Below are 22703 nucleotides of genomic sequence, written 5' to 3' on the forward strand. Positions count from 1 at the left end.
CCAGTTGGGACCCTAGTTCTGAGTTCAGACGTGAGCTTCTTCTCTTGGCTCCCTGCTCTCCCCTAGTGTTATACCCTTGTGCCATCTTATACTGTCCCCCCTTCACACCAATGTGCACACCATCCCTGGCCACGTTCTCAGATGTCACTTGTGTCCCAGGATTCCATTGCCTACAAGTCCACCATTCCTATCGGCTTACCTTTCCCGGGCACCCAGTTTCACAGCCAGCAAGACGTGCTCCCCATGTGTGCACACTCCGGCCTGGATTGTTCACGTCCACATTCCCCTGTCCTACAGCAGCCAGCTCAGATCGCAGCTGCTCCGCCGAGAGGCCACAGTGATCAAAGCCAACCTGGAAGCACAGTCCCGGGGGTCTTCGTTGTAGTTGTCTCAGTGGATCCTCAGCAGAAATGTTCTTCAGTCTCTTGTCTGCAGCCCTGATTTCCCCTTTCCCCCACTTCACAGTTCAGTCCTGTCTTCCAGAGGCGGCTGTAGCTCCCTAAGTAGAGAGACAAGGTTGACAGTTTTTCTGTGTCCCCTCAGCTGATGCAAGGTGGGGCACAGATGCTCAGTAAATGCTTGCTTATTGATTAATCACTGTAATGAAGCTATTCATTGGTCATAAAACACAGAGGCGTTTATGTCTCCAGGAGTTTGTAGCTTTCCTCTTAGGAGGGAGAAGGTGGTCACGATTACCATTCTGCTCCAGACACTTAGCATAACATTTGCCAGTTTGAATGAAGCGCTGGGGAAAACAGACAGCTGTGGCCCCAAGAAGCCAGCACAGTGCGGAATGCAGCAGATGCTCTGGGCAGAGCACCCAGGAGCTAGAGAGGACTTTGGATGGGGAAATTGGAGTTGGCCTCTAATGTGAATGGAATTTGAAGGATGGAGTTCAAAATCGACCAGCAAAGGATTGTGCAGAGGGTATTCTAGTTGGAGCAACCAGGCATAATGAAAGCATAATGGAGTGGAAAGACTGGGGGTTAAGAGGAGGTAGAGAAGGCTGGCAAGATAGGAGTGGGAAAGGGCGCAGTGAGGCTGAAATTGAGCACCAAATGGATGTACATTCCAGACAATGTGGTAAACATGGTGGGGTAGCAGAAGAATTTGTGGCATGGGAATGAACCCCTTTTTAATTTTGAAATTTATGTGACAGTTTTTATTGTAAATTTTTTTTACATAGCCAATGATAATGGTTCCCCATTTACAATCAGCATTAGATTTCACTTTAAAATGCGTGTATGTAAATAAGACCAAGTGAGTCGCTTTAAAAAAGTTTCAAGTAAATAGTGTTGAGGCTTATAGCTCTGAATCATGGCAGCTCCCTTCCAGCTCCCTGGAATTTTGGAACGTGCAGATACAGACACGGGAAGATGCCCAAGTGGAAAGTTACTGCAGAAAGGTTACCCAGGCCAGGGACTAAGGGATGGTTGCAGTTTGGCAGCCGGGAAGCCGTCAGTGAACTCGAAGCAGCTGTAGTCCTGGGGAGGCCACAGTCAAGTGCAAGATGGCTGTTCCACGAGGGCAGGGATTTTGTGTTTTGTTTATTACTCAAGGGCAGTGCCAGCTCCCAGGAGGCGGTTAATAAGGAGGTAATGAATCAGTAGGTGGAAGATAAGAAGTGAGACTTTTATTTCCACTCATGGCAGTGACTCCTGCCTCTACTGTCCTCCCACCACCACTGGGCTGGAGCTGCTGAGCTGGGAGCAGCCCGATTCCCACACCCACTCCTGGAGTGAGCGTGGGGAGAGCCAGCCTTGGTCAGCACAGCCTCCCCAGATGGAGGAGAGGGTGGGCCAAGCGGCCAGGCCTGCAGTATCCGCCTGTGGTCCTCCACCGAGACACTTAGGTTTTATAGTTTGAGCCAACACCCCAGGGACCAGGGCGCCTTGTGCACTCCCGCTTAAACTGCTGGTGAGGAGGCCCAGGAGAGACACAGGGGCCACACCGCCCGTCTCAAGGCCACAGCCTTGACTCTTCACCTGCTTGTGTTTGTCACATGGGGATGCAAGGCCCTGTGTGTCACATCTAGGAAATTTATCTAAAGATGTAGGAAAAGAAACAAAAGCTCTCCACATTTAGGTGAAAGCTCATGATAGACTGAATGAGACCTGATCCAAAATGTTGGAGAAGCCACACTGGTCCAGCAGGCAAGTGGCAAACTCCAACTTAATTTAGAAATTTTTAACTCTATGAGATCATATCTCCTCTCCTGTTCCTCTAAGGTTTTGTAATGTTCAGTTTTCCCTTTATGTGCAGTTTTTTCCAGCCTGTGATTCTAGTCATTTCTCTGAATCCAGAATGGCACGAGGAAGGCTATTTTCACTGTGTCCCTCAGCTCCAGTTCCGAATCTCTCCCCTTTTCCTCCCCCCGAGTTGCCTTGGTCCTGGCTATTATCTGCTGTCACTTCCTTTCCTTCTCTCTTGTGCGAGTCTCTGTCCTCGCAGCTAAGCGAGGGTTTGAGCCATCCAGACTGAAGGATGTGCGTGATTCCATCCTCATTCCCCTTCTTTTGTCCTGACACCCTTTCTGGGCATTGTCCTTTCCCCTCCATCTCCGTGTCCACACATCTCTGTCACATCTCCTTGTCTTCCATCTCTCCTGCCTGGACTCCTGGCCTCAAATCTTCTTTGCTGCTGTCAGGTGGGGTCTCACATGCAGTGGCTGGAGCAGACCCACAAGGGTCCTGGCAGGACAGAGGTAACCACCAGGGTCGCTGGGAGTCTGGTCAGGGTCACAGGGCTACAACATTCATCACTTCCACACGCCTTTCAGAGTGAAGCCTTTGATGCATCCATCGCATTCATGTGAGCAAAGAGATTACTGTGTGGGTGAGACACTTAGTGACCCCCAGGCTCAGCAAGGACCCCTGGGTCAGGCTGCTGGGTGACTGTAAATATGAAAAGGGAAAATAATATCCAGAAGGAAATAGGAACACAGCAGAGTATCAGCAAGCCCCACCTTGTCCTGGTCAGCAGATGAATTATTTGGAGATTGAACATCTTGACCAAGAGTATCATGAGTACGTGGTGTTTTCTTAGGTGGTTTTCTTTTGCACCTCCTGCCATTTCTCAATAGGAGCAGCTTTTAAAGCCTGTTTTCAGGCACCAGTGTCCCGAGTGCGAGTGTAAGGTGTTAGGAAGCAAATAGATACGCGGCCTTTGACTTGCTTTGCGGTCGCCGGCTCTGAATTCTGATCGCATCTCTGCCGTTTGCTGGCTGTGTGCTCCTAGGTGAATCCCTTCTGCAGCCCGAGCCTCAGTCCCCCGGCATAAAACAGGGATAAGAGAGGCCACTGCCTCATCATCTTGGAGCATCAAGGACCTCGTTGAGTCTGTTACAGTCTGGTCAGCAAACTCCGATCTAAAGGCCAGATCCGGCCCATACCCTATTTTTGGTACAGTCTGCAAACTAAGAATTTTTTTTTTTACATTTTTAATGGCTTTATATAAGTTCCTATGTGGTATTCTTGATTTTTGCCTCTGGGCCCACAAAAGGTAAAATACTTACTCTCTGGCCCTGTATGATGTAAGTTTGCCAACCCCCACACTGGGACCTGCTGGAAGGGCCTTTGGGTCCCCCTAGTTTGTCACTTGCTTTTGGTTTATTGCACACCTCATGCAGGCTGCGTTCCAAGAACTTCTACAGGCTTTACCGCTGTTAATAATCCCTCCCCGAGAAGTCTAAGGGACACCACCCTGTACAGTGGGGAAATCGGGTCCCGGGAGGCTGTGAACTTTCCAGAGTCAGAGGGTGGTTCTGCTGGGCTGGACCGAGTTGCCCTGCTGCCCTTCCCTATCCCGCTCAGATCCCAAGCCAGGGCCCTGGTGCTCCCTTCTCTCTGGGAGGAGCTCACCCTGGCTGATCCCAAATGCTAAGAGAAAGCCTCCCGGAGGTCAGTGTCATTCTAGGCATTTGAGGGGGTCCCAGAGATGACGCATTCAGGAATCCATTCTCCAGGAATTACAAAACGAGTTGGATAAATGGAGACAGTGGCACTCCCAGAAACACACAGCGTGCAGTGAGGCCTCCAGGGAATAAGAGCATCCCCAGGGGCATCTCTGGGGCTTCAGGCTCATCAGAATAATTGAGTTTTCTGCTGCCTTCAACCTCAATGCCTGTGTGCCGGCCTCCCCGTGGCCGGTCCCTGTTGCTTTTGTTGCACTCGTGTCCGGCAGCTTGTTTTGTGGTTCATTGAGCAACTCTCAGAGATCATGACCACTGCCCTCCTCCACCCACCTCCTCCACTCCCCCCGCAGGGGCTCGGCGGGCGCCTTCCCCTCCATCCCCTCCATCGCTCTGAGTGGAACAGTGAGCTCTCCGTCTGCAGCAGCCGGGGTGCTCATCAGGTACCTGGAACCCAGACAGAGTGCCCTCAGGACAGCAGCACCTCACCAGCTTACCAAGGGAATCATACCCTTTCATCGTGAAAAATAAGATTTGAGGTCCTGAGCAGATGTTCTGAGCTTCTGTCACTGTTCAGAAATGAAACAGCACTCCGAGCAGCTGTATTTTTTCAACTCATCTGACATTTTTTGTGTGTGTGTTCTGACATCTTTGAAGTTGCTTTTCCTCTTTGCTGCAGTGGTGCCGTTTTCACCCGCAATTGGCTTTCTAGCAAGTCTTACTCTCTGTTCAGTTGGAGAACTCACTAAACGCGGTTCAGACAAGCTTGGAAGAGTCACATTGACAAAGATGAGGGTTACCTGGAAGGTACTAACCCATTTTCTCAACAGATTGAGGTTTTGAACCTCTGGCCATGCCTAGAAGGGTTGCTATCTTAGTCTCTTCAGGCTCCTGTGTCAGGGCAGCCTAGACTCTGTGGCTTATAAGCAGCAGACATTTTTTGCTCATAGTCCTGGAGACTGGAAGTCCAAGATCAGGGAACTAGCATGATGGGTGAGGGCTTGCTTCTGGGTCACAGACTTCGAGTTGCATCATCCCTTGGTGGAGGGGACTGGGAGCTCTATGGGGTCACTTTTATAAGGGCACTAATCCCATTCAGGAGGGCTCCACCCTCATGACCTCAGCACCTCCCCAAGGCTCCACCTTCTAACACCTGTGGCATTAGGATTTCAACATGTGAATTTGGGGGGAAGACAGACACTCAGACCCTAGCAAGCATGAAAAGTGCTTTTTCCAGGTTTATGGCCTTGATCTTTTTTCAGGTGAGAGCAGACTTCTTTGTCTGCTTGGGTCACTGTTACATTCTCAGAAGACAGGAGACTGTCAGGCACACAGCAGGCTCTCGGTAAAGATCAGATACTGAATTTATTCATCAGGTATTTGTTGAGCATCTATGTTTGGGGGAGGGAGATGGGCACACATCGCTGGGTAGGCCTGGTCCTTGCCCTGGAAGAGCCTTCTCCAGTGAGGACAAGAGGGACACAGACACAAAAGGACCACATAGTGTGACACCTGCCGTTGGGAGGCAGCAGAAGCACAGTGCGGGCTGAGGAGGGTCCCTGTGGCTGGGGACACAGGTGGGGAGATGTAAGGAGCACATTGAAGGCAGTGGAGTGGGCAGTCCAGGCCAAGGGCCCAGCATATGCAGACACGGAGATGTGCAGGGACATCGTGCAGGAAGTGTGCCGGACAGCAGAGAGGGGACAGAGGAGGTCGAGGACAGATCCACACTCGGGGCTTGGACTGCGTCTTGAGGGGGGTGAGTATATGAGCTGTGTGTGGAGAATTATTCTAGCTGCCGTGTACGGTAGGGATGAGTTTCAAACCAGGAAGAAGCCAAGCTGGTGAATCAGTGTGATGCGGGAAAAACGCTGCTAAAAGCTCAAGACAAGGCAGAGCCAGTGGGCAGTTCTCTCAGAGACCTGGGGGAGACGGGCTTCATCCCCTGACTGGCTGGTGCTGGTCCTGCAGGGACTTCTTTGCTCCATGTGGACTTGTTTCCTCCTTGGCCCCACCGACCTTCCTCTTTGTCACCATGGCTCTTCCCAGGAGAACACAGAGTTCTGCTGAGCGTCTAGTTGGATGAGACCTGTGCTTATCACACACGGGGAAAGACGAGAAGGTCATATTCCAGGTGTCAGATAGACACCCAGCCTGTGTGCTGAAAATAATAGGCTTGAATTAGATAGACGATTCCACAGCTGAGTGCACATGAGCTGGAGTCTGCATCTGCTGACTTGTGGCATCCCGGGTGACTTACGGAAGTTGAGAGGATGGTTGTAAAGGATGTGCCCCGGGCACCTTCAGCCCCCACTCTCTGTGCCCCTTCTATCCTCCATCTCAGGGTGTATTCCTCGGTGACCCTGTTTTGCACTGTCGTGTTCACTTCCACGAAGGCAGGGGCCTGACACACACGGAAGTGAGTGCCGTGGGCTCTGGCTTTGGTGAGCTTCTGAAGGACGTCCCAATGATGTGATAACTAACTTGAAAAGGATGTTCGGTGTCTTCCGCAAACGGTGTGCAGCCAGTGGTTTTCATTTTTCCTGGGATAGCTGTTGTCTGAAAAACAGTTCTGTTGTAAATAACTTGTGTCTTCTTGCATCTGCGGCGTGGAGTGCCTCGTGTAGAGCCCAAGTTGGGTGAACCTCATTTTACACAGCTGTGTTTCGTACGTACTCTGTGAAAGCAACCCTTTCAAAGTGGGACTGTATTCTAGATGCACCAGGTGATTTTCCAAAGAGTAGTTTTCAGGCAGATAATCACTTTGGAAAGTCTTGTTTTGGATGTAATGCGTACATGAGGATTTTGCATTGTTGATTCCAAATGCTACATCATCACAAGAGCAAGTGGAAAACTAACCAGGAGTTGAACCTGAATGAGTATCCTCCTTTTTTTTTTTTTTTTTTTTTTTGAAGTACAAGGAGTTTAAATTTATTGGTCAGGGCTTTTTAAAGGAGAGTATATTTATGTTTTAATTGTGTCATGGAAATTTTTAATTTTTTTCAGATAGAGCTATAAAAGCATATTGAATGAATTTTAGATGAGAGCCAGTAATACCCCAAAATGTGGAGAATTCAACTTTAAAGGACCTGACCTGTTTTGTTTTGTTTTCTTTTTCTTTTTTTTTTCCTTCTTTGCTCTTCCCTCCCAGCAGGAGGCTGACACCCAACTCACGGGTGCATCTTTCTAGAGCAGCAGTTCCCAGAATGACCCGGCCCCAGAGAGGGTCCTTGACACTGTCTCAGGGCATCTGCGAGTTCAAAACTATTTTCATAAAAATACCAAGATGTTATCTTCCTCTTTCTTTCACTCTCATTCTTCTATGCGTGTATAGTATGGTGGAATTTTCTAGAATCTCCTCTATGGGTATCACAAAGGATTGAATGCAGATGCCACTGTGGCAGCCACAGCTGTCTCCAATCAAGCGAGACATGAGTTTTGCAAAAATATAAAACAGGGCCATTCTTCTTGAAAACTTTTGTTTTGGAAAATACGGTCACTTTTCATTAAAAAATTATTCATATTAACATGCAGTGGGTTTGTTACTGCTATTTTTAATGAATTAGGGAATAAACATTTCTGAATTTCTGGTTACTTGTAACATGATAAATACCAGTAGACATAATCCACGTATAATGGCCCTTTGAGGGGGGTTCTGGGTGATTTTTAGGAGTGTGAAGGGCTCGTAAGCCTCCAAGTTTGAGAAACCACTGCTCTGCAGTACAGGACAATATGCAGTAAAACTCTCGTGGGTTGTGGTTGAGATTTGAAAGTTTTCTAGCAAAGAGGAGAAGGACGGGTTTAAGTTCCCTCTCCATTTCATCAGGGCCCATTTCTACACTGATTTGGCGATGTGCAGGGAAAAGGTGAGAAAAGCTAACTGTTAAACACAAAACCTTGCTGGGGAAAAAAAAAAACTTAAAGGCCCACAACACTGGGGGGAGGGAAACCAACCATGATGCCCTTGTGGGGACCCAGGCGCACTTAGGTATCTCTTCCTGTGTGCACTGTGACTGATGAGTGGTGAGACTGCCGGGCCAGCTTTATCTATTCATTCAGTCCCAAGGATTTGTGTTTCCCGAGCACCTTCACGGGGCTGGACCGTGGAGGAAATTCAGAGCCAGTACCTGCCCTCTAGATGATGAAATTCCTAGACAAGGAGACAGGCAGTAAACAAAAAAGCATGGAGGGACAGGCTCATTACTCATTTTGAAGACTGATGCCGAGGAAATGAATGGGTTGAAATGACATAGCAATTTGGAAGACTGAGAAATAAATTCAGACAAGGTGCCTAGCCAAAGCTTTTCTAAGGAGTCTTCATTTGAGATGAGATGGGTGCTGAGTGGGGAGGAAGGACAAGGGAAGGGGCAGCTCTGACAGAGGGGACCGCAGAGGCCCCAAGGAAGGATGTGGCTTGAGGGGAGTGAAGGGGGTAGTGATGGGTGTGGGGGAATCGTTGGTTGAGGAACAGACTTTACAGGACATTGGAGGCTCTGGTGGAGATGGTGAGTTTAATCCAATTGTGACGAGATGTCATTGGAGGGTCTTTAAGCAAGTCAAAGGAGTTACCTGATTTCTGCTTGGTAAAGAACAGCCTGGCTCGAGGACGAGGGGGAGTGGGAGTCAGTGGGTAGACGAGAGGAGGTGCAGTACAGAGAGTGTCAGGAGGCTCCTGACGTCGTCCAGGTGAGAGCCAGTGGCCCCAGAGCAGCGAGCAGATCTGAGATCTCGTCTGGAGTAGGAGAGAGCAGTCTTACTGACCGAAGGCTCCGGGACTGAGGCTTGGCGAGCTGACAAACTCAGCCTCTGGTTTTGGCTTGAACCACCTGTTTCCTCACATCATGGCGACAAAACTCTGCAAGGTAGTTAGCATCATACCCATTTGAAGATGAGGAAACTGAGGTCTCAGTAACTCACTCATGGGTCCACTGGGCCCTTTCCAGCATCACAGCAAGTCAGAGGTCACTGCCTCTACTAGACTCCCTGTGTGTCTTCCTTTCCCCCGTGGCACATGTCAGCACTCTGCTCCAGCCCAGGTGGTGATTCCAGGTGAGGGCCTGAGACAGTGGCTCCCTTCCTCCCCCTCTAAGGAGCCAGGACCATTAGCTGACCCCAGCCCCGCCACCATGCCTCCTCTTTTAGGTCCAAGAAATGGGACCAGCTGTGGCCTCTGGCCGCCAGCCCACACCCAAGTTTATTGGGACAGGTTTACTCATGGTGCAGGTGTGTCTTGGTTCCCAGAGAAAGGGAGCATTATTCTTCAGGCCCGTGATGCCCCTTGACAGGAGACGTGGGAGTCCTACTGAGAAACAGTTCAACCTTTATAAAATGGAGCCAAGGCTGTGGAAGCAGTTGGGAGAATTCTAAACATCAACCATTTGGGTTGAGAAGATGGTACCTGTGCATTTTGTTCTAGCGGTGGGGTTTTAAGCCATCAAACTTACTTGGCAGTACAGAGGCTGAATGAAAGGGAGGCCAGAAGCAATGCAGCACAGACCAGAATTCTTCAGTCCTGTCTGCGCTCACCTTCTGTGGCTAATTGCAACTCCCTGCTTCTTTGACACTCAACACAGGGTAAAGCTAGGAAGGTCTTGGCAGGTACAGAATATTGGGAATAGATGTGTAGGAGCCAGTGACACGTCGCTCAGTGGCCTGGGCTCTGAGATGGGCTGCGAGGCTGCCTGCTGCTCTTCCTTCCAGAGAGCCCAGCAGCCCTTTCACAAATCACTTTGTGCTTTGGGAATTGAAAATGCACCTTAGCGATGATTATCTGCTTGCTTACCTTTAGGGCAGCCTCTCTCCTTACACCCCCTGGTTATTTTACATATGCACACATATATCTTGCAATTTAAATTTTTATATTTTATTCATATGTGGAGGATTTTTCCTGCAGTTTAGTAAAGCACTAAATATTATATGAACGTTATTCAAAACATGTCCATTCCATAAAACCCGTTTATATGCCGTCATTATCTGCAGCATTAAATACATTTTATGTCATCAGGAATTTTATGATATATTAAAAAATGAATTTCTGCTTAGCTTAAATGCATTAGGGATTATCCTAAGAGAGCTGGCTGAAAATGCAGTCATATTTACTTGTAACTGCCAGAAAATGGCTTGCAAAATTGTCAGTGTCTTTTATTATTCCCTACCACTGGAGAACTTGCTTGTTAATTAGAGAAATTTCAACTGTCATAGTTGGCAATTATAGCTTCTGTATCATTGTCTGGTATGAATAGTCAATGAGAGCTGATTAATATGCATGAGCGGCAGTATATATAGCGTGTGCATTGGACCACAATCCAGCTGCCAGAGTCACTCAGAGGAGGGAGCGGTGTGTGTGTATGTGTGTCTGTGTGCTCGCGCATGCATGCTGCGAGGGAAGGAAGGGGAGCGTGGAAGGAAGCGGGAGAGTTGTTTGCAGCCTCTGGGAGCAGCGCCGGAGTGAAGTGTCGCAGCACCTGGGGCGCTTTGAGGACACCTTCATGCCGGCACACTGAGGGCGCTGCTCCTCTTGGGCGCTGGCGAGTCCGCAGCCTTTCTCTGCCGGCTCTCCAAACATGGGATGCAGTCTGTGCAGCCTGCAGAAGCAAGAGGAGCAGTACAAATTACTCTACGAAGTTTGTCAGGTAACGAGCCGCGTTTTATCCTGGGGGAGTGGCCGGGCACTCACCTGGCTGAGCTTAACTACTGGCAAAGGCAGTGGGGATTTCTGTGCATATTTTATCTGGAATGAGACAACCTTTCTGACATTTCTGTACATGTCCTTTTAAGCCTCTTAGGTGATTTCCCTTACAGTGGCACTTAGGTGCCTGTGTTTGAATATTTCAACAGAAGGTGAGGATCATAAAGTGCATTTCAAGCAGTAACGTCACAAAGCTCCTTTACATAACCTGCCCACTCTCCCCAGAGTAGCTGATGAGTGTCCTAGGCAGGGTCAGCTTCTGGTCACACAGCCTTTGAACAAGTTGGAGAAGACATGGACGATGATTAATGCTGGCATGGTTTTGTCTCTGTTTACAAGTAGTTGTAAGGCGCTCCTTTCAGGAGAGCACAGTGTCCAGTACAGACTTCAGTCTCTCAGCAACTTCTTGTAACAGGACATGTGGTTCAGATTTAGGCTTCGCACTTGCCATTTCTGTGCTTCCCCCTGAGAAAATGTTAAGAACTTCCAGAGCAAGAGGCTTGATCTCAGGTTCTGTCACCCACAGTTGATGACTTCTCTAAACTTCTGCAGCATTACTAACAGGAAATTTCACTGGAGGTGAAATGGGTTTTTTTTAAGGTATGACCCAGAAAACTTAATCATACATTTGTGTGGGGCATTTTATTTTTAAATATTCAAGACTTATCCTGAACTAGAACATGTCCACACTGCTGTTTCTGGCAGTTAAAGATTTTCCCCTTAGATCATTCAAACTCCTTCAAATTTTTCTCCAGTAATCAAAAAATTGTAATCCTGTCAAAAAAGGAATTTTAACATTAGCAAACTAGAAGAAGGTTGTTACAGTGAAGGAAAAAAAGGTGTTTCTTCCTTAATTTATCACTATAAATGGTATATTAATACATTCTTTAAAGGGGCTACACTTGGCTTAAAAAGGAATTTGAGTAGCTGTCAGTTGGGTGCCATTTTCGCACAAGCCAGCAGAGGGCGTTTAGCATTAAAAATACAGCGAGGCAGCTGTGCTGGTGAGTTTGCCTCTGTGGACAATCTAATGATAGAGTGCCTGGGTGAATAAAAGGGGCTCTGTGTGTGTGTGTCTGCCATAAGGCACAGAGAGGGTCAAAACAAATATGTTGGGGCCTAGGCACCCCCACCATCCTCCTTGTGCAGATGGCACATACCTTACAGAAAACAAGCATCTTAAATAGGTATTAGAAATAACACTTCTGACTTATGACTTCACGCTCAGGACTCTGCTAGACTCCTCATCCTTTCACAGCATCTGTGGGCACATTGGAGGTCTGGGCAGAAGTGCCATTGCCACCGGAGATCTGGCCTCTATCCCTTACGTGACCATATGGTGACGTTGTAATCCTAAATTTGCCAAGTTATCGTGTGCATCAAGCCCCACTTCTCAGTGGGTCAGGCACTCAGAAGTGAAGGAAGCAATACCACAAAGCCAGCACCACGGCAGGTGTACACAGACTCTCACCACTGCGTATAAAATAAACACTGTGCGTAAAAGTGTTTTAATAACTTGCTGGCAGGTTTTCCTTTTAACTATGCATGCATGGAAATATTATTTCGCATTCACTGCTGTAGTTGTAATAATTAAACTGTCATCCTCCAAAAGGTGACCCTACCACATTGCCTGGAAATCTGCGTTAACTTGGGCTTTATCCAGCTGTATTATTTAGGCTCCTCCCCACCTCAGCTCCCCAAAAAGAGGAAATCTCAGTTTTGTTTGTTTGTTTTTTACTACGCAAATTTATATGGAAATATTTCTGGCCAAAGCATCGTACAGTAAATAGCTGATAAATGACTTCCATCTGGAATATACTTTTGTCAGCAATTTAGAAAGCCATGCAGATTTATTTTCAGGGAACTCAGACTACTTTTCAGACCCATTACCCTTGTGCCAACTAAGTAAAATCCCCCTTTCTCCTATTCTTCGAGAGTCCTGAACCGTAACATAAAGGAATTCACAAAACACTTGGAGGAATTAATCATCGCACTCCCGCTCTTATTATGCAAAGCCTTATTAGAGCAGAGAAATTAAGGTTTCCATAAATTACAGTTCCAGAAGGTCCGGTGTGTCTGGCTTCAGTAAGCCCTTGTACCCGCAGCACAAAGAGGATCAAATATTCTGGGGCTCAGACTTGATCCGTCCCTCATCCAAAGATAATTCAAAGCGATGCTCTTCATTAGGGCCTTTGGCAAGCTGCCTGCAGTTTCTTTTGGGGGGCTGCTGGGAGCTTAATGATGCAGAACAATGGCTTTGCCTCTTGTTGCACACATACCTTATTGTACCTTTAATCACAATGGAAAAACACCGACAGCACACAAAGGTGCCTGGTCGTTACGGGACTCTGCGGAGAGTGCGCACATCCCAGTGATGTGCGCCGTCTGTTCCAGGGTGCGCTGAGCTCTTGGGGGATAAATGGAATCCTTCTAGGGAGAGCATAAGATTGTCTTCCTGCCCACCCTGGGGTTGAGTTACAGTAGTTCTTGGTGCTTTTCTGGTGACTGTAGTGGCCTGCGGAGCATGACGACAGGGCCGGTGCCTGTAAGAGGTTTAATATTTAACTTAGCAGCTGCTTCATACTTTGGAAAGCTTTCTGTCATCTCGGGTGACTTAGACTATTCAGGAGCACTGTTAAAATGAAAGGATGGGGACGTAGGAAATGAAGATGCTTTCAGCTTATCAAGGGCCGCAGTCTTCTACTTGGCTAAAGTCATCGGCCCGGGAGATCTCATATTCCCAGGGCAATTAGAGAGGGAGCCGAACTGCTCTAGAGCTGTGGCTGGAATCCAGCTTCCAGCTGGTCACCTCTGTGGGGGAAGGGAGGGGACGTGTGCGGGGAGGGGGGGGTCGGTGGCTCAGCTGGATTGCTGCCGGTGACCCCATCGTAGGCCCAGGACCAGCCCTGCACCCAGTTATGTCCCTTCAAAACCAGGGGACAGCCAGCCTGTGGATACTTTGAGAAGGGTCTCTCATGGATGGAAGCCCTGGCGGAGGGTCAAGGAGTGAGTGACACAGTGGGCAGTCTCATTCATTCCTTCCACCTCCTCTGAGGTCGGCCAGAGACTCTTGGTAGAACAGTAACCTTTGCTGATTTGATTATGCAACGGAACTAATTCTGGATGGGACGCAGGCTTCAAACAAGAAATTACAACAACTAACACATTCACGAAAATCTGCATGCTTTTCAACAACTACAGTATTATTTATTGAGCAGTTACTATGTGACGGTGCATTTCCGTATCACATCCCCCCAGCAGCACCAAGAGACAGGTGATGTTAGTATCCCCATTTCAGAGATGTAGGAACTGAAACACAAAGGGATTACCAATCTGGCTGGGAGCCACACCGGCGCTGTAATTCCACAGTTGGTGAATTTTTCTCCTGTGTAAATGACTTACATCTATGTCAGTGACTAGATCACCATGTTATATGGAACACTTGGGTTGGTTTTTCAAATTTGCCCTTGCCTTTGTGAGAGTAACATGCAGACGCCACATTCTCAAACAGGGCCACGTGCCTCTTGGCCCCTCTGTTAGTCTGCTGTTACTTGTCTCGGTTCTCTTACAAATGAGTGGGGTTTCTGGAGAGCCTCTGGTGCCTGCTGTCTGTTCTGGGGAGACAAATGGGCTGGAGAGGTGTACAGAGTTCCCATTAACCTCACAGGCAGCTGTGAGAATGGATGATTTGAGAAAGCTCATGTTCTTTTGCCTCTGAATAACAAAAAAAAAATCAACCAAGAGAAACTTGTGCCTTTTTATGCCCTTTAGTGTTTTAAGTTTTGCTTTTGTTTTAGGCATTTTTTTCTTAATGGAGGTGCTAGGGATTGAACCACTGAGCAGTACCCACCCCCGCAATGTTGTTGGTTTTGAAAAGCAAAAACGTCACCCAGTAACTGTAATTTGCCAGAAAACTGGAGAGAATTGAATTTGTGACCCTTTCTACATCAACCTATTAATTAGACAGTGGGCTAGAAAAATACAGATTTCTACAATAAATGCTAATCAGAATCAACAAGTTTAAGGAATATCCTGGAAACCTGACAGTACACAATCTTATTTTCATATTGAGTTAGCTACATGCAAAACTCAATTAGATGAGTTTACTTCTTTAGAGCAAAGCAACTATGAGTCTGCTGAGAATCAGTGCAGTCATGGTACAGTTACATATGGACAGAGTTAATGGTGGTTAATTAGATGAACACAAACTTGACCTCTACACAGCAGTGTTGAGCCTGGCATCCTTCTGCAAGTGGGATTGTGTTTACTTAAACAATCTATCGATAGATTCTAAAAGCTTTGTTTTAGTCACTGTTTTCAACATGAACATTTACTGTCATCACTGTTGATTTCTCTTCAATTGATGATGGTTCATAAGCCACTTTTATGTTAAGAAATGAGAAGGAATAGCTTAGGGTTAGACCAAGGCTTACTCCCCCTTTTCTACCTGTCTCTTTAGGTACAAAGCTTTTGGGGGAGGGTGTCCAAAAAATTTACCTGCTTTTCCCAGGACTGAGGCCAGTTAGCTACCACCCAAGTTAGATGCCCTTCTGAGCCTTCCCATGATGCCCTACACGCCCCTGGACCCCTGCACTGAGCCTTCCCATGATCCCCTGTGCACCCCTGGACCCCTGCACTGAGCCTTCCTTTAATACCGTGCACATCCCTGTGTCCCTGTAGTTTCTCCTACCTCATTTCCATGTCCTCTGTTCACTCCGCCTCCTCTATTACACTGACCGCCTGAGAGGTCTCTTCACCACACTCACCCTCAGCACATGGCTGGTAGAACATGTTGGATTTTGTATGTGTCTTTGGGGGGTGACGAGCAAGAAAAGAAACCAGTTAGGAACCCCAACAGAGAACTAGCTGCTGGATTAGATGACCGTGATTTGAACCAAGGAGGTGAGGGAGGGAGAACAGAGGATTTACGAGACATTTATTTTTCCTTCATGCACCTAGCACGTTCAGCCAGCCAACTACAGCTGAGACCTGAGCATCTCAGCACCTGGCTCACTGGCTCCCCCATGCCCTTAGAATAAAAGGAACCGTTTAACTCTAGCTGCAGGGCCCTGTGTGATCTGGCCTCCTCGTACCTCTCCATGGCCCCATGCTGCACATTTCCCTCCTCCTCATCTGCCCTGGTCCCTCAGGGCTTCTTTCGGTACCCGGAACCTACCTGACTCCTTCCCTCCAAAGACTTCCACACTACCGTTCCCCTGCACTAACTCAGTTTGGAGAACTCAGCTTCAACATCCTGCTCCCTAGAGAGCCCCCCAATCTTAGAGTTCCCCCACCCCCACAAGCAGTGACCTCTCTGTGCAGTTTATTCCTTCCTTGCTCTTATCACAAATCAAGCACTTACTACCTTGCTTGCCGTCTGTCTCCAGCCCCCAACCCCCAGGAAAACGTGAAGGTGGGCACTTCGCCTTGTTCTCTGTGGCGCCGCTGGTCCTGACGCATAACCAGTAACTAATCAGGACATGCTTACTAAAGTAACTTCCGCATGACGAATGGACCACGTGGGCCCCACTTTGGTCTGGGAGGGTTTACATGATGACAGATGAGCCTGGGTCCCAGGACTCCCATGGCTCCCACAGATACAGATGCATGTCGCCGTGAGGCAGGCGGGACGGAGTCACAGGGAGGGGACCACCCCGTCTCTGAGCTCCTGTCACTTGCCTGCCACAGCAGGCAGAAACAAACACACAGAACAGTGGAAAAAATATAGCTTTAATAAATGACTTTTCTTATGCACATCAATAACACGGGGAGAGGCCATGGCTAAAATGAGGAGGGGGAGGCACAAAAGAATACTGTCAGCAGCTCCGGGAGCACACCCAGCAGAGCCAAAATAGTGCCCCTGCAGTCTCAGCGGTGTGGGAAGCAGCGGAAGACACAGCATCCACTCTCAGGGGCCCAAAAAGCCGTGTTCCTGGCAGCGTCACCTGCGGTGCGATGGCCAGTGTCGTCATATCAGTGAGATGCCGCCAGGCCAAGAGGCAGGCACGAAATGGTCAAGAGTGACTTTGTCTGCTCTGAATGGCTGGCTTTCCTGTTTCTTCACCAAGGGCATATTGTGTGTGTCTGTTGGGGAACTTTGGAGAAGGGGTCCCTTTCCCAGTCTTCTGGTCCCCTGCCTGGCAAGATCATGTTTTTTTCCAATCCGTTTGACAAGACTCATCAGCTTGTAATAAAGAATAATTTGAAATAGTGGAGAAGTGAAAGAAAGTTAGTGGCACCGATGTTCAGTTGTGGAGAACACGGGTCTTGACCTGAGTGGCAGGAGGGATCAAGGAGAGATTCTCTGACAATTGAAGCATCTCCCGAAGTTTCTTCTAAGTCATTTGTTCTCGGAGTGTGGGCCTGGTCCAGCACCATCCCCACCAGCTGGGAGCTAGTTAGAAGGGCATTTCCTCCAGCCCTGCTGAGCCAGAATCTAAGTGGTGCCTGCAGTCTGTGTTTAACAAGCTCTCTGGATGAGTGTGGTGCACATTCAAGTTTGAGAACCTCTTTTCTAGTTTAAACTGAAAATCCTGGAAGAGGGAGGACCCACAGGCTACCTAAACTTTCTGGCAGGTTTTCTTAAGTCTTCCTTTAGATGAGTAGGTGGCAAAACAGGCTCTTATTTCAGACACTTATATGCAGATCAGAAACTCACCATCTGTTAGTTAATACCAAAGACATTATTTTATTTTGCTTAAGCAGAGTTTTCAAGTAAACTGTTGTGTGCTGTCTAGTTTGCAAGTGAAAAACTGTAGGTTAGTAAAGTTTTGTCTGTAGAAGATACACCGCGGGGGTGTGTGTGTGTATGTGTGTATCTTTTACAGATAAAACTGCACTGACCATCAGTTTTGTTTTTTTTTTTCCAACGGCTGTCCTTCTCAGAATCACCCCAGATTCCAAAACTATCCTGTGTCCTCCTAAACTACTTACTGTCCTGTTCTACAGACACTCGCACTCCCTTCTCAACAGTAAATGGGAAAATAATCTAATAAAAGTAATTCTGAATAATGTGAACCTCCTGCCAGAAGAGAATGTGTTTTTAGAAAGGACCTTGTCACCCAAGCGAATCCTAATGTTCAGGATTTTCAGGAAGTTGGATCAGAGACGTCTTTGGGATGAGCCATGTAACTGTCACCGTAATGACAGCTCATGCCATGCAGGCCTTGGTTTTGAGGGACGTCACGGTGGCAGGGCTCCATCTGACTGTTCTGTCTGTTATACAACATCACTGGCCATTTGATAATACTTAAACAATTCTTTCAGGATACATCTCTCTTTGTTTGTCAGAGGATCAGCATTTGTAGAGTTCTCACTAAGTCTTGCAAAATTACCCCCCAAATAAGCCTCTCTGTGTAATACTCAACATATATACTCCTCGTATTTGAGTTTCTTTTTGTGCGTGTGAAGTGCCTGTTGAGGGTTTGCCCAGTTCTCTATCGGATTTTTCTTCTTCTTTTCTTGGTTTGTAGGATTTTTAAAATGATAGTCTGCATACAAGTTCCTCATCAGTTACGAGTTACATTTTCTTCCAGCTGGTGACTTCCCTTTCCCTCTTCTTTACAGTGTCTTGATGAGCCAGATCCCTTAACTGAATGTCATTGAGCATATCAGTCTTTTATTATGGTTTGTGCTTTTAGTCTTTGCTGGGGAGTATGATCTTTACCTTCAAGTCATAGAGCTTCTCTCCTGTGTTTTCTTCTAAAAGTTTTATGTAGGCTTTGCCTTTCACAGTTACCTTTTTTATATATGGTGTAAGGCTGGAGTCCAACTTCATTTTGTCATATGGATTTTCCAGTACCACTTGCAGAAAAGCCCATCTCTTCCCCAAGCAGGGGCAGGGCCAGTTTTCCTGTGTGGTTGGGACTGTTCCTGGCTGTTCTGTTCTCGTCCATTTATTCTCCCAGCACCAGAATGGCACTGAGGGCGTCTAATATCTCTTGCTCTAGTGTGCAGTAATTCTCGGTCCCTGGCAGAGCAGGGCCCTTCCCAGAGCCTCCTTGGTGCATTCTTCTTGGCTGTCTATGGTGCTCTGGTCACTCATGGACATGGATGTTCAGCTTGTCAAGGTGACATGTTGGTGGTGGTCTTCTCAAAGTGGGTGGTGAATTCACACGTGTTCATTGTAGCATTGTTTGTAACTACATATATCTTACATATTTTTAAATTCAATATTTAATAAAAATTAAAATATTAATAGAAGACCCAAGAAGAAATATTTTAAAGCCTCTCCCTTCCCCCAATTTGGAAGGAAAGGAAGTCACAAATAGTAATGGGGGAGAAGCAGTTGATAAGCTATAAAGATCTTTATAAAGTGTAGAATACTGCTTTATTTTTTTCTTAACATTAAACATTCTGCATCCACAGAAGAATCTTCTTAACTCGTAACATTTGTTGTAACAGAAGAGAAAATATCTGTAAGACTAGAGTTAGCGCTAGCGTCTTTATAAACACGTTTCCTGACAGTGTGCACGTCTGCATGTTTCTGTATAAAGAAGTCTTCAGCAAAAATGTTGGCCCTTTTTGTGAACAAACAGTGCATAAACCAAATAATGCAGACACTTACTATTCAAAGCATTAAACCAATGAAAAAAGAGTTAATGTGCCAGACATCTGGGAAGATGACAATTTCCTTACCGTGTGTTAAGCAATTTACCATAAAATTACCAGATACATTCCTGTTTTGCCATACGTGGCAATTAATTATTCCCCTCACCTGCTCAAAGTGTCAGTGGTTGGGGCCCATGACATTAAAAGTGACGTGCATTTTAATAAAAAATTCTAAAGGATAGGGACCGATTTTCTGTTATCAGGGGGCTGTTTACTATTTGGGGAGTCGGAAAAACCTCAAGGGAAATTACCATCCTTCATAACAGTATAGCATTTGGCATCAGGAGGTGAAAAGCACATCCTTTCCACCTTAGATACCAGCTACCCCAGGCTGCACTTACCTGTGTGTACTGACGTGGTCCCGGATGGAGTAGTTCCTTAGCCGGAGGTACCTGTCTTCCCCCAGCCTGGCATTTTCCCCTCTCTAGTTCTCACTCTAGCAACTTCCTCAGCCTAAGATTTGTCGTATAGGGCTAGGTATCTGGAGACTTCACAGGAATTAAAGTTGAGGTTGTTTGGCCTGTCTGATCTGTCCCACTCCGATGAAGTTTCTGTGCAAGAGTGGGGCCTGGGAGCCAGTGGTTGTCACCCTAAGAGTGAAGGGAGGGAGGCAGGCACCGTGGGGAAATCAATGTGAAGAGTTAGTGCATCTTTTTTCGCACTTGGCCATGAAGTTTGAGAAGCAACTCTATTCCGTATCCAGCCACAGTGAAGTAATGTCCAGACAAAGGAGGAGGCATTCCAGCATTGTATTATTTATCCTTGAGTTAGCAGTAAAGGCCCAGGGTTAATCTATTCCAGTGATTTGGAGCTGTATGTTTATTAGCATAAGCTAAGCTAAGAATAGCAGTGACGACTACCTTATTGAGTGTATTTCCTGTGCTCGTGGTCTCTGTCCATGTGTTATACACGTGGAACTCTCACATCGCCCCTTATAGTCCAGGTACTACTGCTGTTTCCACTTTCCAGGTGAGAGAACTGAGGGTTCGTTGGAGGTGCTCACTGACTTGCCTGGCATCAGTCAGGTGGTAAGGGGGAGCACGGCCGGTTATCCCAACGCAGGACTGTCTGACTCAGGCACAGGCCTGACAGTGGGCAGGTCCCGCTCTCATTCCTGCCACACACACTTAGACGTCCCTCTGTGGTCCAGGTATCGTGCTGAGTATCTGGCATCTCGCCACGATGGAAGCAGAGTCCCTGCCCTGTGGGGCTGGCATGCGTGAGGAAGAGAGGGAAGGGGAGTCGGAAACTAAATCTTACACCAGTGAGCTTACGGTTACAGTGTAAGGTAAACTGCAAAGGAACGTGGGTCTCGTACAACAGCATCATAGAAAGACCTGACCGGGAAACCGTGCTTGCTTTTCTCCTCTGTCAAGTGAGGTAGGTCTACAGAGGTAGAGGTGACAAGATGTAGCATGTGTTCCCCAGGTGGGAGTTCACCTTGTTTTATTAAGGTAGGAGAGAGATTCCATCTGCACGTTATCCCACATGAGAGTCACCCTCTGGTTGTCCTGAGGCCAGCATTTATTGAGTGCCGACTGTGTTCTCTGGGCCACAGGCTGAAAGACTGAAAACAGCCCCTGTGCTCACAGCGTTCATTTGAGGAGACAAAGCGGAGACCTCCTTTTCCTCAGGGTCAGTGTATGAAAGGGGGAGGCTCATGGCTGTGCCGCAAGTAGCTTTGTGATGTGGAAAGTTCTCTGAGCCTCTCTGAGCCTTAGACTCATCCTCTGAAGCACAGGAATGCAAACTCCTCCTCCTCCTAGGGTGTTGGGAGTGTGCTGGTGAGCTCTGAGATGTCAGAGTGCATGCCTGGAACACAAATGGCACGATACTGCACTGAATGCTGTTACACGTTGTCAAGCGAGCCAATGAAAGGTGGTAAGGGACCAAGGGAGAAAGCTGGCATTTCTAGAGGAGCTGGGGGCAGCCAGGTCTCCAGAATTGGGTCAAAGAGGATTGTCATTATGAGTCGTAGGTCTCCGGGGGAATGGAGCCAGAAAAGCCAACTTCCCTAGACATCCTTGGGTACCGTTGTTGCTACGAAATGTCTGTTAAAGGAACAGTGGAGATTGAGGTTTTTAAAAGATACATGTAAAGTCAAGGCTTCCCCAGAATAATACACAGAAGTGGAACTACACAGTATGTTTGGAGGAGATGCTCAGATTCGGTCCTTTGTTCCATAGGGTTTTTTTTGTTTTTTTTTTTTACATTTTTTATTGAGTTTTAGCTATTTTACAGTGTTGTGTCAAATTCCAGTGTAGAGCACAGTTTTTCAGTTATGCATGAACATAACATATATTCATTGTCACATTTTTTTTTTTTGCTGTGAGCTACCCCAAGATCTTGTATATATTTCCCTGTGCTATACAGTATAATCTTGTTTATCTATTCTGCATATGCCTGTCAGTATCTACAAATTTTGAAATCCCAGTCTGTCCCTTCCCACCCACCTTGGCAACCACAAGTTTGTAATTCTGTGTCTATGAGTCTGTTTCTGTTTTGTATTTATGTTCATTTTTTTTCTTTTTTTTAGATTCCACATATGAGTGATCTCATATGGTATTTTTCTTTCTCTTTCTGGCTTACTTCACATAGAATGACATTCTCCAGGGACATCAGTGTTGCTGCAAATGGTGTTATGTTGTCTTTTCTATGGCTGAATAGTATTTCATTGTATAAATATACCACTTCTTTATCCAGTCACCTGTTGATGGACATTTAGGCTGTTTCCATGTTTTGGCTATAGTAAATAGTGCTGCTATGAACATTGGGGTGCAGGTGTCATCCTGAAGTAGGGTTCCTTCTGGATATATGCCCAGGAGCGGGATTCCTGGGTCATATGGTAAGTCTATTCCTAGTCTTTTGAGGAATCTCCATCCTGTTTTCCATAGTGGCTGCACCAAACTGCATTCCCACCAGCAGTGTAGGAGGGTCCCCTTTTCTCCATAGCCTCTCCAGCATTTGTCATTTGTGGACTTTTGAATGATGGCCATTCTGGCTGGTGTGAGGTGATACCTCATTGTAGTTTTGATTTGCATTTCTCTGATAATTAGTGATGTTGAGCATTTTTTCATGTGCCTATTGATCATTTGTATTTCTTCCTTGAAGAATTGCTTGTTTAGGTCTTCTGCACATTTTTGGATTGGGTTGTTTGGTTTTTTTTTCTTATTATGAGCTGCTTATATATTCTGGAGATCAAGCCTTTGTCGGTTTCATCGTTTGCAAAAATTTTCTCCCACTGCATTGTAGTTTTGTTTTACTTATGATTTCCTTTGCTGTGCAGAAGCTTGTAAGTTTTAGGTCCCACTTGTTTATTCTTGCTTTTATTTCTATTGCTTGGGTAGACTGCCCTAGGAGAACATTTTTGAGATGTATGTGAGATAATGTTTTGCCTATATTTTCTTCTAGAAGGTTTACTGTATCTTGTCTTATGTTTAAGTCTTTGATCCATTTTGAGTTTATTTTTCTGTATGGTGTAAGGGAGTGCTCTAG

At 46.8% G+C, this 22703-nt stretch overlaps 1 protein-coding gene across 2 annotated transcripts in view; it reads left to right on the top strand.

Moving 5' to 3' along the window:
• Positions 1-22703, top strand: part of PDZRN3 (PDZ domain containing ring finger 3) — a 217361-nt gene that overhangs the window by 159847 nt on the left and 34811 nt on the right. The window contains exon 1 of one of the 2 annotated variants that reach the window (XM_032458084.1): positions 10216-10542. The exons of the other annotated variant lie outside the window; for it this stretch is intronic. Coding sequence (XP_032313975.1) covers positions 10474-10542 — 69 coding nt within the window. The 5' untranslated portion in view covers positions 10216-10473. Of the gene's footprint in view, positions 1-10215; positions 10543-22703 lie in introns of those variants that run through there. 2 annotated transcript variants of the gene reach the window in all.

The sequence above is a fragment of the Camelus ferus genome, chromosome 17 (assembly GCF_009834535.1).
Source record: "Camelus ferus isolate YT-003-E chromosome 17, BCGSAC_Cfer_1.0, whole genome shotgun sequence".
Lineage (NCBI taxonomy): Eukaryota > Metazoa > Chordata > Mammalia > Artiodactyla > Camelidae > Camelus > Camelus ferus.